This window comes from Podarcis muralis, chromosome 13 (genome assembly GCF_964188315.1).
Source record: "Podarcis muralis chromosome 13, rPodMur119.hap1.1, whole genome shotgun sequence".
In the NCBI taxonomy this organism is placed as follows: Eukaryota; Metazoa; Chordata; class Lepidosauria; order Squamata; family Lacertidae; genus Podarcis; species Podarcis muralis.
Genome location: NC_135667.1, coordinates 56,208,788 through 56,224,906, shown reverse-complemented (window position 1 = coordinate 56,224,906; position 16,119 = coordinate 56,208,788). Strand labels below are relative to the sequence as shown.

Sequence of the window (16,119 nt, the reverse complement as noted above, 5' to 3'; positions counted from 1 at the left end):
TTTTTGCACCCGGGTGTATATTGTGAGGCTTGGAACCATTCTTAATCACAAATCATTACTGTTTACTAGTGCAGAGGAGGCAGAAAATAATTGTATTGCTGTGCTCACTTCTCACTACTCTTCATATGCAACCTCCTCCCCCAGCAAAAAAGACATTTAGCCATGAAACACACAGAACAGCAGGACAATCTTCCTGCACAAAGCAGATAGAAACAGAATGCAGAGGAGAAATTACTAATGGAGAAATGAAACTTCCCAGCCATAGCCCAACCCTTGTGTGTGATTTCCTATAGATGGAAATATAACAACATTGTAGAGTGAAAGCAGTGTTTAGCAAGATGGTGACTTTGTGTGCCTTCAGACCACACCCTGTACTGCAATTTTACCAGCTCTTTTTGTAAACTAATTTATGGTTTGATTGTTTTAGTGCCCAATAGATTTTGATAATGTGACTTGTATTGCACAACCCTGAGATCTAATGGTGATGAGGAGGTTATCCTCTGCTTAAGACTGCAGTCTCTGTAGCTGCTTTCTGTAAGTAAGTAAGTAGGTAAATAAATTGGGAAATTTCATGTGACTGAACTTTGTGTGTAAGCCTTAGTGGTTTCACACATGATACTAGAAAATACTCCTATGCTGACTGACTGGGCCTGGCAGTATTACTGATAATACAGGAGAAAATGGGAGAAGAACCATTTTTAAAATGCATGTACTTTTAAAATGTATTTATTTTACACTACAGTTGAGAGGCGTGCAAAAGCTAGGGGCATGCATCAGCTCTATGTGTAGAGGAACTTTAGCAAAATGCAAAAGATTCTGTTTCAGAGCACACCAGTTTCCACAGGGCACAGGCAAGGTCTGTTGGACCTCAAATGTTTACCATTCTGAATGGAGCTCTTGCCCCAGAATATGCCTGTGCACTACAGAATAATGTAGTGTTCCCTGAGCTGTCTTTCAGGGTCATTTGTCCACCATTACTGATCTTCCCATGAGGCAGAGCAGACCATTGACTACATTCAACAGGTAGGCCTTGTGGCAAGAAGTTTGCACTGCATCACTTGAGAATTCAAGAGTTAGGTTTAGGTAGAAAACCTGTGAGCACCTAGAAATAGCTCTCGCACCACTTTCACTGTTCCTGTAGCAGGACACACACACCCCCGCCCGCCTGCTTTTCATTCCATCTGTCATTCTTCTTTAACATTTCTAATCTTTGAAATGAAGATGCTTCTAATACCCTGAAAGAAGCTTTGCATACAAAATGAACTGAACCACTTAAGCTCCTGAGAATTGCTTCCATTTAAAGAAACTACCAATAGCATGAAATAAAATTCCTGCCTTCCTTTTTCACAACTTCAGTATTTATTTCAATGTTGTAAAATAAGCATGTATAGTTTTCCAAGACCGCTGGAACATTTAGCATTTATATGCCCACAACCCCTCACAGTCCAAAGTTGCACATGCAGCCACATGCAGCGTTGATTGCTTTCATATTAATTCACAAGGTTTTTCCAACCAGCCTCCTCTCTGAAAAATATTTGATATCTATTTGTGTGAGGGAAAGGAACTGCTATACCACCATCATATATTATGCTCCAAAGGAGCGCATCCACGGTAGAAACACACTGATTTTATACCAGTTTAGTGAAGTGATTCCCTGCTGGGAAGATCAGGACATGACCTTCACCTGTGTTTTGGAAAGAGTAGCAGCTTTGCTTTTTAAAAAAATATAGAATAAAAAAACATTCCTCTATTTTTTGCAGCCTGAAATGTGGTTTGACCCCTAATCTCCATTTCTAGTCAGCCGAACTCGATAATGTATTTTATTTATGAATTAGTCATTATTTCATCTTCCTACTCTCACAGAACAGCCATTGCATCACAATAAAAGCAAAACAATAAAATGAACAATCAACTTGCAACATTAGGCGAATCAGAGGTTTTCCGAAACAACAAGGTCTTCAGTTGCCAGCAAAAATGGAAAGCAAACAAATCTCCACCCCCAAGGTGCTTTCTAATATATCCATGCCTCCCGCACTGCAGAAGATCAGAAGACATGCAGAAGGGCTCTGTTGTGGACACACAGTTTTAAAATGATCCTTTGGGTATCCTGGTTCTAAGCTATTTGGGGCTTTAGAGGCAACACTAACACTGAACTGAGACTGGAAATGAATTGGTAGGCAGAGAAGATAATACAGAGTAATTCACTGTGTAAGACACTGGCTCAGATTTTTTTATTTTTTTAAAAGAAATTTAGATGCATGAATGTGAATATCTGCTGATACTTCACTGTATAAATCTTTTAATACATTTAATACATTAGTTGCCCATACTGGTTGCTTTTTGACTTAACATTTTGTTTCCAGTGCAATGTTCCTCCCCCCCGCCCATGTTTTCTTCAAGCTTAAATAATATTTTCAACTTTTTGCCAGTTTTATTTTAATTGTTCTTCCATTGCAGTCATTTCCTGAAACAGGATTTTATTCCTGCTATTTATCATTCCAGTGTTTGATGTTTGAATCATATAAATACATTTTGCTCAAATGTAGAAAAGAACTTGGCGTGAATGGAGATTCCTGCTGGAAAAGCATGTTACTATTTTATTTTATTTCAAAGAAAAAGATCTACCTATTGGGAATAAACTGCTACACTATTTTGATTGTTATTCACATTTTGATAATCACATTATAAACCTCCACTTACAAATGAAACTGTAATGTGTTCTTTCCTGCTTCCCAGGAGTCCACTTACTTTCCCCTTGCCTGCCTCCCAAAAACAGAATATCAAATTTAAACTCTAATAAAAAAAAAATAGAGTTCTGCTCACTGATTCTCAGTGCATTAAAAAATATCACTGTTGGAAAGCACATCTGAACTGGAATTAATGTGAGCCCTTAAAATAAAAAAATATCATATTTGTTGGACTAGAATGGCCAAAGATGAATGACAGCACAGCCCTTGATTATCACTCCCGCTTCTTCCCCTGTTTTGTTGAAGACACAAGCTAGATCTACACAGCTATAAAAATCACTCTGAAAACGCTCTGCAAAGAAAGTTGTAAATCTCACAATTGAAAATATCATTGAGTTGTGTATTCAGCTCTACAGCGCCATCTGGAGTTACAGTGTTATAACACATTTATAACACTGTCTTCTGACTAATGTAGCTGAGTCCACAGATGACAATAGATAGGTTTCCATGCAAGGGATATTCCTTGAGGAATGCAGAACACCTGAAGTGTCAGTGAAAAAGAGTGAACTTGCTTGTCTGCATCAGCTGTCACAACGCTGATCTTGAAGAGCAGCCAGCACTCTGACACAGAGGAGGAACCAGCTAGATCTGAACCCAGCCCCAGGTCTTGAGACTGAAGCCCAATGAGACAGCTTCCCCAGAGACTGGCCCCATTGATGCCAAGGGGCTCTCAAGTTCCCAGGTGCCTAACTGCCAGTGCAGGTCGCACACATGGCAAGAGCTCACACATGGAAAGTGCACGTTCCAGGTAACAGCTGCTTTACTTAAATGCTCCCTCTTGTGAATTCAAATTTTTATTTTTTTATTTATCAAGGTGCTGTGCTCCAACATTACTCAGAGACCTTTTATGTCAATTGTTTTATTCAGTCCTCTCACAGTCTTTTTATCTCATTTATGTACATCCAGTGTTATATATTATCCAAGAGAGAGCTAGAGAGCATGCGCAACATCCAGATAAAGTAGACCCTTGGAGTTCAGTTCAGCCTGTAATTTCAGCTATTTTCTGCAAAGTAGCATTATCATAATCCCTTGAAATTTATGTGCTGAAGAAGAGAGACCTTTGGTCTTTAAACAACACATGCAATGTACAAAATTAAACTTAACTATAATGATTACTGAGGTCTCTTCCAGCCCACAGCAGGATACAGGATTCATTTTCCTGTAAGTGTGTATCCTGCACCCATTACTTATCCCATCAGTTATTTCACATGCAGGTAAGAATAAGCGAACGCACAACTCTGACACAGGGCAACCCAGGCTGCCTCTATGTGTATGGCTGTTTGTTTTAAAAAATAAGACTGTGAATGAGAGCTCAGACTGAAATGGCTGTACAGGTGGTGGCCATTTTAGGCGTGTCCAACTGACATGCCATCACTGATGTGCAGGTCCTTTCGAACCCAGAAGAGGGAAGAACAGGGGCGGAGGCAGGACCAGGTACAGAACTGTTATTCTGAAAAATAGATTAAAAATTAAAAACTGTTAATCTGAAAATAAAATTTGCTCTAGTTAAGAAGAAGAGATGGTGGTATGAAACCTTGATTGCTAATACAAGAAATACTGACTTTTTAAACAAGAGGTTTGAATGCTCACGTGGCGACAGGCAGACAGGTGGGTCTGTTTCCATTCCAAATCACTTTCAAATACTCTCAATCATAGTTCTGTTTCATCTCACTGTTTGCCTCAAAATGCATTTAAATGCTACAATTTTTCTCATTTTATATACTGTATATTCTTTCCCCAAAGTATGAATCTTTGAATATATTTTTCCATAAAACATGCATTTTGGTGCACACTTTTTGAACCTAAAGTAATAATAATAATAATAATAATAATAATAATAATAATAATAATTTATTTGTACCCTGCCCAACTGGCTGGGTTTCCCCAGCCACTCTGGGTGGCTTTCCAACAAAGATTAAAAATACATTAAATTAATGTGCATTAAAGTGCATCACAAAAGTCATATACATGTGTACTATACCCCAATTGACAGCTGTATTCTGATCCACATATAAATCCAGGATGAGCAAATTAGGTTGGCTAATTAGGTTGTGGACCAAACAAATTTCTCCTCTACCCGTAATTTCAGTAAATCACACCCTGAGACTCCAGCAAATCCTACTACAATTTAATCTCTTGTCTAATGCTTATGAAGAAAAGGACATATGCCAGCAACAGACAGCTTAGGTAGTTTCCCAATTTAATTTGTGTATTTAATTAATGGGAAGTCTGGCTCCCAAGTAAATTATAACTAAATTTGTCAACTAAACCAAGCATTTTCAGATGCAATTGACTGCATGCCCTTTGGTGTACAGAGCTATGTACATTGATGTGCTATATAAATAACATCAACAATAATAATATTCACAACTCACACATAAATGTGAACTCCTCGCGGCAGAAAAATACTTTGGGTGTTCAGGTTTAGCTGTTAAGCACATGAAGCTCAGTTGTCCAGTTCCACAGTGTCATCATCGTCATCTACATACCGCCCTTCATCTGAAGAGCTCCAGGTGGTTCAGAAGATAAACAGTACACAGGCTCAGGATCACCAGTCTGCCCACTGGGGGCATTTGCTGTGCTCCACAGACATGCAGGGCCCATCAAGGCTGACACTTTGCCTGGCCCACCCCAGTGGTGCCATCCCTTGGGCCTCCCACCAGCAGCACTATTGCAGCAGCCACCAATCTCGTTGGGAGCTGCTCACGCATGAGTGGGCTTGCCAAAGAGTGGTAGCAGTTCTTGCCATGTCCAGGGGCAGCCCGTGCATGAGGCGAGGGGACGCCATTTGCCTCTGGCAGTGCCTCTGCCCCCACCACTGTGCGGCCTACCCCACTGCCAAAGACAGCACCCTTGCCCTCATCACTGCACCTGCTGTGTCTTTGCCCCCCATGACAACAGCACGGGCACAGCTGTAGGTGAAGGTGCAGTTGCGGTGCTAGGTCTGGTGCCGTTGCTGTTATGTACTGAAGTTCTCACCCTGGGCCAGCAGGGGGATACTGTAGATAATTATGCAAATAAGGGATCAAAAGTGACGTTCAGTGATTGGATAGTTTTAGAAAATTGTTACAGTTACATGGTACTGGAGCTCTATATAAGCAGGCTGGCTGAACCCTTCAGTTCAGTTCTGTCCTGGCCTCTGAATAAACAAGAGCTGTTTGAAGAATCGCTGTGTCGCCTGATATGTTCACCCACAACTTAACAGTTGCCATTGCCAGTGCAGATGCAATGGCAGGAACGGGGATGGGGTGGGAACCTGGATCTGCAGGGCAGCCAGCATCTTGGGGGGTGGGGCATTTTGCCCACAGCAGCAAAACAACCCTGGCAGTGTCCTTACAGGATAAGGCTGCTGGCAACTGCCTACCACCCTCCCCACAGCGCTTGGAGAAAATGGGCTCCTCAGATATGGGGGCAGGCAAGCGGCTGCAGGAGTGCTGCTCCTAGGGGAGCAGGTGTTTGGGGTGCTATCAGCACTGTGTGACCCCAGGAACCTCAAAAGCTGGAGCCAGCTTGACAGTGCATGTTCTTGAGTCAACCTAGAAAAGAAGCTTTCAGTTCCCAAATCCATTTAGATGTTCTTGCTCTTATTGAATCAAGTAGCAGAGGAATAATTGGATAGTCTTTACTGCATTTTGTTCCCCTTCTCCCTGCACAAGCTGCAGCCCAATTCCCCCTGTGGTATGTATCTTAGAAATTTGTTTCTTCTTTTTTTAAAAAAAAGCAAAGAGGTATTTCGGCTTGCAGCAATAAGAGTCAAATGTCAGCCTTGTATGCACAGTAACGGCCACAAAGTACATTCTGTGCTTTTTCAAAAGATCATTTTTCAATCCAAAGATTTTCTCTGGTTATTGATCAACGGAGAACTCTCATAAATCCCACTGGGGCAATACATAAGATGGCTGACATCCAGCAAGCTACAATTATCTATAGACAACATGAAAGAAGCACAGAATGTTGTGTTTGTTCTTCTTGTCTAATTACTGCAAATGAAGGGGGCAAAGCTAGAATGATAATTTTATGTAATAATAATAATAATAATAATAATAATAATAATAATAATAATAAAAAAATTTATTTATATCCCGCCCTCCCCAGCCGAAGCTGGGCTCAGGGCGGCTAACAACAATCAAAATAGTCCGACATTCTAAAAACATTCATTATAAAATTAATTAAATCAAATTAAAATCAAATTAATGGCAACCATCAAACAAAATTCTGTGCAGATTGCCAGAGGAGGGGGTCAGGCTGCGCCCTGACCAAAGGCCTGGTGGAACAGCTCTGTCTTGCAGGCCCTGCGGAAGGATGTCAGGTCCTGTAGGACCCTAGTCTCTTGTGACAGAGCGTTCCACCAGATTGGAGCCGCGGCCGAGAAAGCCCTGGCTCTAGTTGAGGCCAGCCTAACCTCTCTGTGGCCTGGGATCTTTAGGATGTTTTTATTTTCAGACCGTAAATTTCTCTGTGGGACATACCAGGAGAGACGGTCCCGTAGGTACGAGGGTCCTAGGCCGTATAGGGCTTTAAAGGTTAAAACCAGCACCTTAAACCTGATCCTGTACTCCACCGGGAGCCAGTGCAGCTGGTATAGTACCGGATGGATATGATCTCGCAGCGACGACCCCATAAGGAGTCTCGCCGCGGCATTCTGCACCCGCTGGAGTTTCTGGGTCAGTCTCAAGGGCAGCCCCACGTAGAGCGAGTTACAATAATCCAGTCTGGAGGTGACCGTCGCGTGGGTCACAGTGGCTAGGTCAGGGCGAGAGAGGTAAGGGGCCAACTGCTTAGCTTGGCGGAGATGAAAAAATGCCGCCTTTGTTATAGCTGTAATCTGCGCCTCCATAGAGAGGGAGGTATCGAAGATTACACCCAAACTCTTAACGGACGATGCTGGCACTAATTGCACCCCCGCAAGAGATGGGAGTTGCCCCCTCAATCCCATATCGCTCCGTCCCAGCCAGAGGACCTCTGTCTTCGAAGGATTTAACTTCAACCAGCTCCCACGTAACCATCCAGCCACAGCTTCCAGACATCTGGTCAGTGTATCTGGGGCCGAGTCAGGATGGCCGTCCATCAACAGATAGAGTTGGGTGTCATCGGCATACTGATGGCAACCCAGCCCAAAGCTCCGGACAAGCTGGGCGAGGGGGCGCATAAAGATGTTAAAAAGCATCGGGGAGAGAATCGCACCCTGAGGCACTCCACACACCAAGGAGTGGCGCGGTGACAATTCCCCCCCAAGCGCCACCCTCTGTCCCCGACCAGAGAGAAACGAACGCAGCCATTGAAGGACTGTGCCCTGGATCCCCACGTCGGCAAGGCGGTGGTCCAGGAGTTCGTGATCGACCATGTCGAAGGCTGCTGACAGGTCTAGAAGAATCAGCAGCCCCGACCCGCCTTGATCCAGCTGCCTGTGGAGATCATCTGTTAGGGCGACCAGAGCCGTCTTGGTCCCATGACCGGCGCGGAAGCCGGACTGGAATGGATCGAGAGCCGATGTTTCATCCACAAACCTACCAAGCTGTTCAGCAACCGCTCTCTCAATCACCTTACCCAGGAATGGAAGATTCGAAACTGGGCGGTAATTGGATAGATCTAAAGGATCTAATGATGTTTTCTTTAAGAGCGGGCGCACCACTGCCTCCTTCAGTTCCCCTGGGAATATCCCGGTGCCAAGGGACAAATTGATGATATCACCCAGGGGGGGGCCGCACCTCGTCTGGACATGCTCTAATCAGCCAAGACGGGCACGGGTCGAGAGGGCAGGTGGTGGGCTTTCCAGCTCGGAGGAGTCTGTCCACATCGGCTGGGGATATCCGGTCAAAGTGGTCCAATACTGGACCCGAGGACAGTCGAGGGGCCTCCAGTTCCTTTATTGTATCCAAATTGGCAGGGAGGTCATGGCGGAGCAACAGGACCTTCTCCGCAAAAAAGCTCGCAAATGCCTCACAGCTGTGTGTCAAATTGTTATTTAAATTTGGCTGTCCTTCAAGGGACGTTAAAGACCTAATTATACTAAATAATTGTGCCGGGCGAGAGCTAGCGGAGGCAATGGAGGCCGAGAAGTAGGACTTCTTAGCGGCCTTCACTGCCATCTCGTAGTTTTCATAAAAACCCTATAAGATGTTATTGAGGCTCCGTCACGGGCACCCCGCCATACTCGCTCTAGCCGTCTGAGGTCCCGCTTCATTTTCCGAAGCTCCTCGGTAAACCAGGGAGCCCGGTTTCTGCGGGGTCGCAGAGGGTGCCTAGGTGCGATCTCATTGATGGCTGCTAGGAGCTGGATATTCCAGCCCTCAACAAGCTCAGTGAATGAGTCGCCAGGGGGAGCAAGGTCCCGCAAGGCCTGACAGAATCTATCAGGGTCCATCAGCCTCTGCGGGCGAGCCCAAATTGGCTCACCACCTAAGCAGGGTGGGGGTGGAAAATCAATCCCGGCTTTCAGAGCGTAGTGATCAGACCATGGCACCTTCATTGAAGGAGACATGATCACATCTATACTGGCGCCAAAGATCAAATCCAGCGTGTGGCCTGCTTGATGTGTGGGGCCCGACACAAACTGGGAGAGCCCTAGTGTCGCCATGGAAGACACCAGGTCCAGAGCCTGTGAGGAGGGAATGGCATCAGCATGGATGTTGAAGTCCCCCAATACCAATAGGTTAGGGCAGTGTTTCCCAACCTTTTTTGGGCAAAGGCACACTTGTTTGATGAAAAAAATCTTGAGGCACACCACCATTACAGCCCCGTGACGTCAGCGCGCAGCGTCACGCCGGGAGGGAAGGGCGCCAGGGCGCTGCTGCTGCTGCTGCCGCCGCCGCTCGCGGCAGGCATGGGCCCAGCTGAGGCGGCGCCGGCTGTTGTGGTGGTGGCGGCGATAGCGGGTGGAGGAGGGGGCGGCGGCGGGGCCGAGGTGGCCGGCGGCGGCGGGGGAGGCGGCGGCGGGTGGAGCAGGAGGGCGGCCGAGGCCGGTGAGGGAGTACGGTTGCCCGGGGCTTGAGGAGCCGTCGCCGGGAGTTGCTGCTGCTGTTGTTGCTGCTGCTGCCCGGACATGCCGGCCTCCTCCTCGTCCGCTGTCTCGCGCTCCTCCCTTTTGCGCGCGCTGCCCGGCCGCCGCCCCATTGGCCGGGTCCTGTCAGCTGATCCTGTGTTATTTCCTGTGTGTGTCTGTGAGGGGAGAATGGAGAGAGAAACCTCGGCACCACCACCGCGGAGCCGCCCCCGGCTCGACGCGGATCCTCGCCGCCGCTGCCCCGCCTCTCGCCGCCCGACTCGCCCGCCTCCCTCCCACGGCACACCAGGGAACGTCTCGCAGCACACTAGTGTGCCGCGGAACACCGGTTGGGAAACACTGGGTTAGGGAACTCCAAGGCCCAGCCGGCCACCGCCTCCAATAGGCCTGACAGGGTGGCTGCTGGTGCGCTAGGTGGCCGGTACAGCAGCCAGACCGCCAAGCTCACCTCGGAGCCCCACACTAGGCCAACACATTCAATGCCGGGGATTGATGGCGATGGTAGAGCCCTGAAAGAACAATCCTCCCGGATTAATAATGCCACCTCTCCCCCCCGGCCCACAGTCCGCGACTGGTGGAGGACGGAGAAACCCGGGGGCGCCAACTCTCGTAAGGTAAGTTTCCCCTTCGTGCACCCAGGTCTCTGTCACACAAGCCAGGTCGACCCCCTGTGAGGTGAAGAAATCTTGCAGAGTGGCTGTTTTGTTGCCTATAGACCTGGCATTGCACAGCACCAGTGACGGAGGTGAGTAATCCTTGCTCACCCTACCCTCGTGTCTCGGGATGGGGCGCAGATTGGAAGGGGTACGAGCATATCCGTATCTCGATCCCCTTCGCCTATGATATCTGCCCCCACCGCCATACCTCCCTCGCCCCACTATGGTAGCAATCCCAAGCCTCAAACCAACCTCCATTTACAAAATAGAAAACGAATCAAACCAAAAACAATTGTACCAACAAAACAAATCCCCACCCCACTCAATATCCAACCCGAAACCAAAATACAACGGAGCAAAATAAAAATACATCAATAAAAACCACCATTCATGGTGGTACAACAAAGTAAAAAGTAAAAACCCCTATAAAACATTTTAAAATATATAAAAACATTTTAGACATTTGCTGCGGCAACACCAGTGTCCTTAAAACAGTAGCGGTGGCGAGTGTGGGCCCTGCCCCCTAGGCCTGGTGGAGTGGGCCTACAGGAGGGAGCGGCCTTCCCAACTCACAGTGCAGCAGCAGCAGTGGTGTCCCGATGCCTCTTGAGGCCTCTTAAGCTGTTGCGATGGTGAGTCAGTCTGGGCCCCGCCCCCTGGGCCAGGTGGAATCAGCCTGAGGAGGGAGCGGCCTTCCCAACTCACAGTGCAGCAGCAGCAGCAGGGTCAACTGATTTTTTGGGAGACACGTGAGGCATCTTCCCAAGAGTTATGGGTAATATTGACTACATCTAGCCCATCATTACAACCTATCATGTATTGTGAGTGAAATTTAAAAACACAGAGTTCTGTTATCCTAGCGATCCCTTTAGGAAATGAAAGATTCCCAGGCTGTGTTTCTCAGGCCTGATCAACTTGTCACACACAGCAAAGCTGTTCAAAGTGAACTTTAAATTCACTTCCCAGTTCCGTCCCCAAACCACAACATGACACTGTCCTTTATACCTCTAGTAATTAGGAGAAGTTGTCAAACGGGCTTTATGACATATTTCATGAGTTTGTGGCTGAGTAAAGCAGCTGACTTAACCCCACGGTGACTTCAGAAGGATTTTCTATATCTGATATTTATGATTAGTGCCATTTAATCTGGAGCTGCTGAATAAGTAGCATTTCACAAAATATGCAAACTTTCATTCGCTTTAATATGGTCCTTCTGAAATTATCTTAATGTTTCTGCAGTGAAGAAAGGATTGGATCAAGTCAGCTGAGGAACTGTACATACTACAAACAAAATAATCCCTGCTAGGATACTACACATATCTTTTTTTAAAAAGTAGTATTTAAATAGGCATCCACAGGAAAATGAATTTTACCTACATAGCATTGCTGAGCTTCTGTGTTTTAACTTCACGCATCACAATTCTCAGCAGTTACAATTCTTCATCAAACAAACCCCACAGCAGTTGTAAGTAAATCCATTCATATTTGAGAATCTATTTCATTTGCAAACAGATTGACTATATTGTTGAGATCATAGAGTTCTACAAATGTTGCAGAATTTGAAGGGAATATATTATGATCCACTGCAAGGCACAAAGTATATTATTTATTTACCGGATGCCTTCATCTTCCCCAGATGCAACAAAACATGACTCTCCCATATCAGTCTCTACAGCCACAGCAGGTGCTGTAACTTCCCAACGGTTTGACTTCACCCCCCAAAACAGACATCACTGTGAAATAGTCTCTCTCAGACCCATTCTCACAAGTCAGCTCAGGAGAACACCATGGTCTATGGCAGTGTGGTCCAATGCATGGTCTGAGGGCCTTTTTTGGCAGCCCATGGAAACATCTGATACCCCCCCCCCTCAACAATTGGGCTGCCTCCCCAAAGCCCACCTCCTTGCTTACACAGCTTTGGGAAGGCAGCACAAAGGTTGGAGGGGGCGTCAAATTTTGTCCTGGCTCCCCCCAACCTGCCAGACAACAAGGCAGGGGGCGGCCAACAGGTTCTGTACTGAAGTACTCTTGTGGCCCACGTGGTTTGGGAGGTTGGACCATCCTGGTCTATGGTATCCAAAGCCACCAACAGGGTTGCACTCCCCATGTCCTTCTCCCGGTGAAGGTGTCCAAGGCCTATTCAGACCCATAGCCATGTTTGTAGGCAAACCCAATTTTGTTAACTAAACATAAATCTTTAAATATGACCTGATCAATATGCAAACTCATTCCAGGCTTCTCATAAACTCTGTTCATCATACTGAAAAATCAGTTGCTGAAAGATCTGATTCATTAACACTATTGTTTAAAATTCAAATGAGATATGTTGTTTTATTTACCCAATTTAAAGAACCAAAATTCATCCATCAGCTAGGCTCAAAACCTTAATTAAATTGCCAAAACTCAACTTTGTTCAGTCATATGTTCATCAATCAAATAAATAAATGGTCAGTGATTACATTTAGTTAATTAAGTCCATTTAGTTAAGAGCTTCTCGAGCAAAACACAACGCCTTTAAACACTTGCTGCCGATAAGACAACTCTGTGCTTTAAATGGTTGTGTGTGCATTTTCATTAAGCAAAAAGCCAAACAATAATTTTAAAAAGAAAGAAGCTGACGGGGCGCTGTGGTTCCTTAGTCTAAGACCAGGGTCTCCAGCCCTTATCTTTTTATCATTTTTATGGTTTTTTATTTTATTTTAACAATATCTGTAATCATTACATTACATTCAAATTTCAATTTCCCCCTTCCCGACTGATTTCCCTCAACTTCCATCCCTGGTTTATTCCATCTCATATTACATTCTGCTGTTTATATATACTTCTATATTGTCATACAAGGGACGCGGGTGGCGCTGTGGGTAAAACCTCAGTGCCTAGGACTTGCCGATCGCATGGTCAGCGGTTCGAATCCCCGCGGCGGGGTGAGCTCCCGTCTTTCGGTCCCAGCTCCTGCCCACCTAGCAGTTCGAAAGCACCCTTAAAGTGCAAGTAGATAAATAGGTACCGCTTTATAGCGGGAAGGTAAACGGCGTTTCCGTGTGCTGCGCTGGTGCCGGTTCGCTGGAGCAGCTTCATCACGCTGGCCACGTGACCCAGAAGTGTCTTCGGACAGCGCTGGCTCCCGGCCTCTTAAGTGAGATGGGCGCACAACCCTAGAGTCTGGCAAGACTGGCCTGTACGGGCAGGGGTACCTTTACCTTTACATTGTCATACTATTAGGCTTCCTGTTTTTTTATAAATAAAATTGCAAATGTTTATTTAAATCCTGCCAATGACTCTAATTTTTGTTGTTGTTGTTGTTTCTGCAAATATGATGTAAAAGGTTCCCATTCTTTTTCAAAGTCACTATTGTCTTTTTTAGGCAGTTTATCTGTTAACTTTGCCAACTCTGCATAGTTCATTAGCTTCTCTTGCCACTGTTCCTTTGATGGTATTTCTCCAGTCTTCCAGTTCTGTGCTATCAGAATTCTTGCCGCTGTCGTTGCATACATAAATAATGTCCGTTTTCCTTTCGGCAGTTGCCCTTATCTGTACTCTTTATCCTGGGCTGCAAGCACCACCACCCCCAGTCTTTTTTCCCTACTTTTCCCAGGACAAACACATTTCCCTTTGTAGGAGTAGATGAAGACAGGGCTTTTTTATGTTCAGCCACAGATCTCATCCAGTCCTTACAGTTCAAAGGAATTTGTGGCACTTACATAATTTATAGCACAAAAGTTAAAGCACTTTGACTGCCATGCCCATGTATAGCTTAAGTAAAAATATTTTGGCCCACCTTGAGTGGCAGTGTTGCAAAATGGTGGTGGTGGCAGGTTCTGGCAAGATCTTCCCTGGTGACAGAGGCCGTGGGGCAGGCTAGTTGCCATCTTGGAGGTTTCTGCCACCCAAGGCAGCTGCTTCACCCCACCTCATGGGTGGGTCAGCTCTGTTTTGGCCTCTTGAGAGCAGCAGTACTTCAACATAATATACTAAATTCTGTCAGAATCTTGTAATAAGATTACTTTAGCTGTTCTGGTTTACTGTTTACGATGTGCTCTGAAGTAATGAAAAAGACTGGCATTGTGGTGAAACTTATGATCACCATACCACGTATTATGAATACATTTAATACATTCTTTTCATGCATTATGCAGAACACTAGAGTTTGTTCACAAATCCTAGAGATGAAACTTTGAATAATTACAGTGTAATTCTACACCTGCCTACTCAAAAGTCCTGTTGAGCTGAATAATGCTTGCTCCCAGATGAATAGCTTAACCCAGCTTAACCTGTTCTATAAGGTGTAATTGTTCATGAGACTGACTATATAGTTCTTCAATAACTTTAACTATCTGACCCTGCAATGTAGTTAGAAAGAATGCTGGGTAGTGCAAGACTACTTCTAGATAGAAAATAAGAAAGGGGAGCTCTGGACGCAATTTGGTCTGAAAACAGCTAATTTGGTTTAGAATTCAAGATTTGTCTGAAGCAGTTGCACAGCGCTGGTAAATATGGATAGGACTGAGCTGCATATTTCTGCGTTCATGCTCCAAGCTAGAACATCACTCAGCTGGTGGTACTGGGTCTGGTGAAAATTTAATTTTTTTTAGAAGACTGGGTGATATGAACACTGCTAAGATTTTTACCATTGCTCATCTAGCTGGTTGTACGATAACTGATTCAACTGTTTCAGGCTTCAAAGTAATTATCTATTTCCCCCGTCAAAGCTTCACAAGGCCTTTGGTCATGGATAACCCGGATTGTAACTCACGTGTTTTATCTAGAAAACCAACAAACTTTGGTTTTATGGACACAGAACTTAATGTCAGGACAGCAGACTAACCTGTAAGTCTTTCCAAGGCATCAAATCCATGCTTTAGTGCAATAATATCAAGGAAAGAAACAGTCCCATCCTCAAACCTACATGGATTGGAAAAAATAAATAAATCACATTGCAATCAACTTTTGTTGCTTATTCATTTACACACTATAAAAATCAAAAGTTATTTAGCAAAAATTCATAAACCTTAGGAAGATATTGACCTAGCTATAACAATGCAGAGAATGGCTCTTTCTCACAAGAGCTGCAGTAGCATCATTTCAACTGGGGGGGGGAGCTTTCTGTAGCGCGCTCTACGTGGGGCTGCCTTTGAACAGTGCTCTGAAACGTCAGCTGGCTCAAGAGCTGCAGCCAGACTGCTGACTGGGACTGGTTATAGGGAGCAGATGATGACTCCCTTGCTACAACAGATCACTGGCTACCTGTCTGTTTCTGGGGAAATCTGAAAGTGTTGGTTATTGCTTATAAAGCCCCACATGGCTTAGGCCCAAGCTATCTGAAAGACCATGTTCCTTCAAATGAACCTACCTGGGTTTTGAGATCTTCAGGGGAGGCCCTTCTCCCAGTCCTGCCACCCTCACAGGGACATGGGAAAGGGCCTTCTCAGTGGCTGCTCCTAGAATCTGGAACTCCCTCCCAAGAGAAGCCAGACTGGCTCCCTCCTTTTTATCCTTCTGCTGGCAGGTCCTTCTTTGGGGAATTGACTGCTTTTAATGAAAGGGCTGGTGCCATGCTGTTTTATGGGAATTATTGGTCTGTTTTAAAGTTTAAACATGCTTTATAGTTTTAATTTATAGTTTCATAGCTTTAATTTGATTAATGTTTAATTGTTTTTTTATGATATTTTTCTCCGTTTTTAGCTATTCTTGATTTTATATGTAAACTGCCTTG

At 45.2% G+C, this 16,119-nt stretch overlaps 1 protein-coding gene across 1 annotated transcript in view; it reads right to left on the bottom strand.

Moving 5' to 3' along the window:
* The window catches only part of MOCOS (molybdenum cofactor sulfurase), an 84,655-nt gene that overhangs the window by 38,424 nt on the left and 30,112 nt on the right, over window positions 1-16,119 (bottom strand). The window contains exon 5 of the mRNA XM_077917663.1: window positions 15,232-15,308. Within this exon, the coding sequence (XP_077773789.1) occupies window positions 15,232-15,308 (77 nt within the window). The remainder of the gene's footprint in view (window positions 1-15,231; window positions 15,309-16,119) is intronic.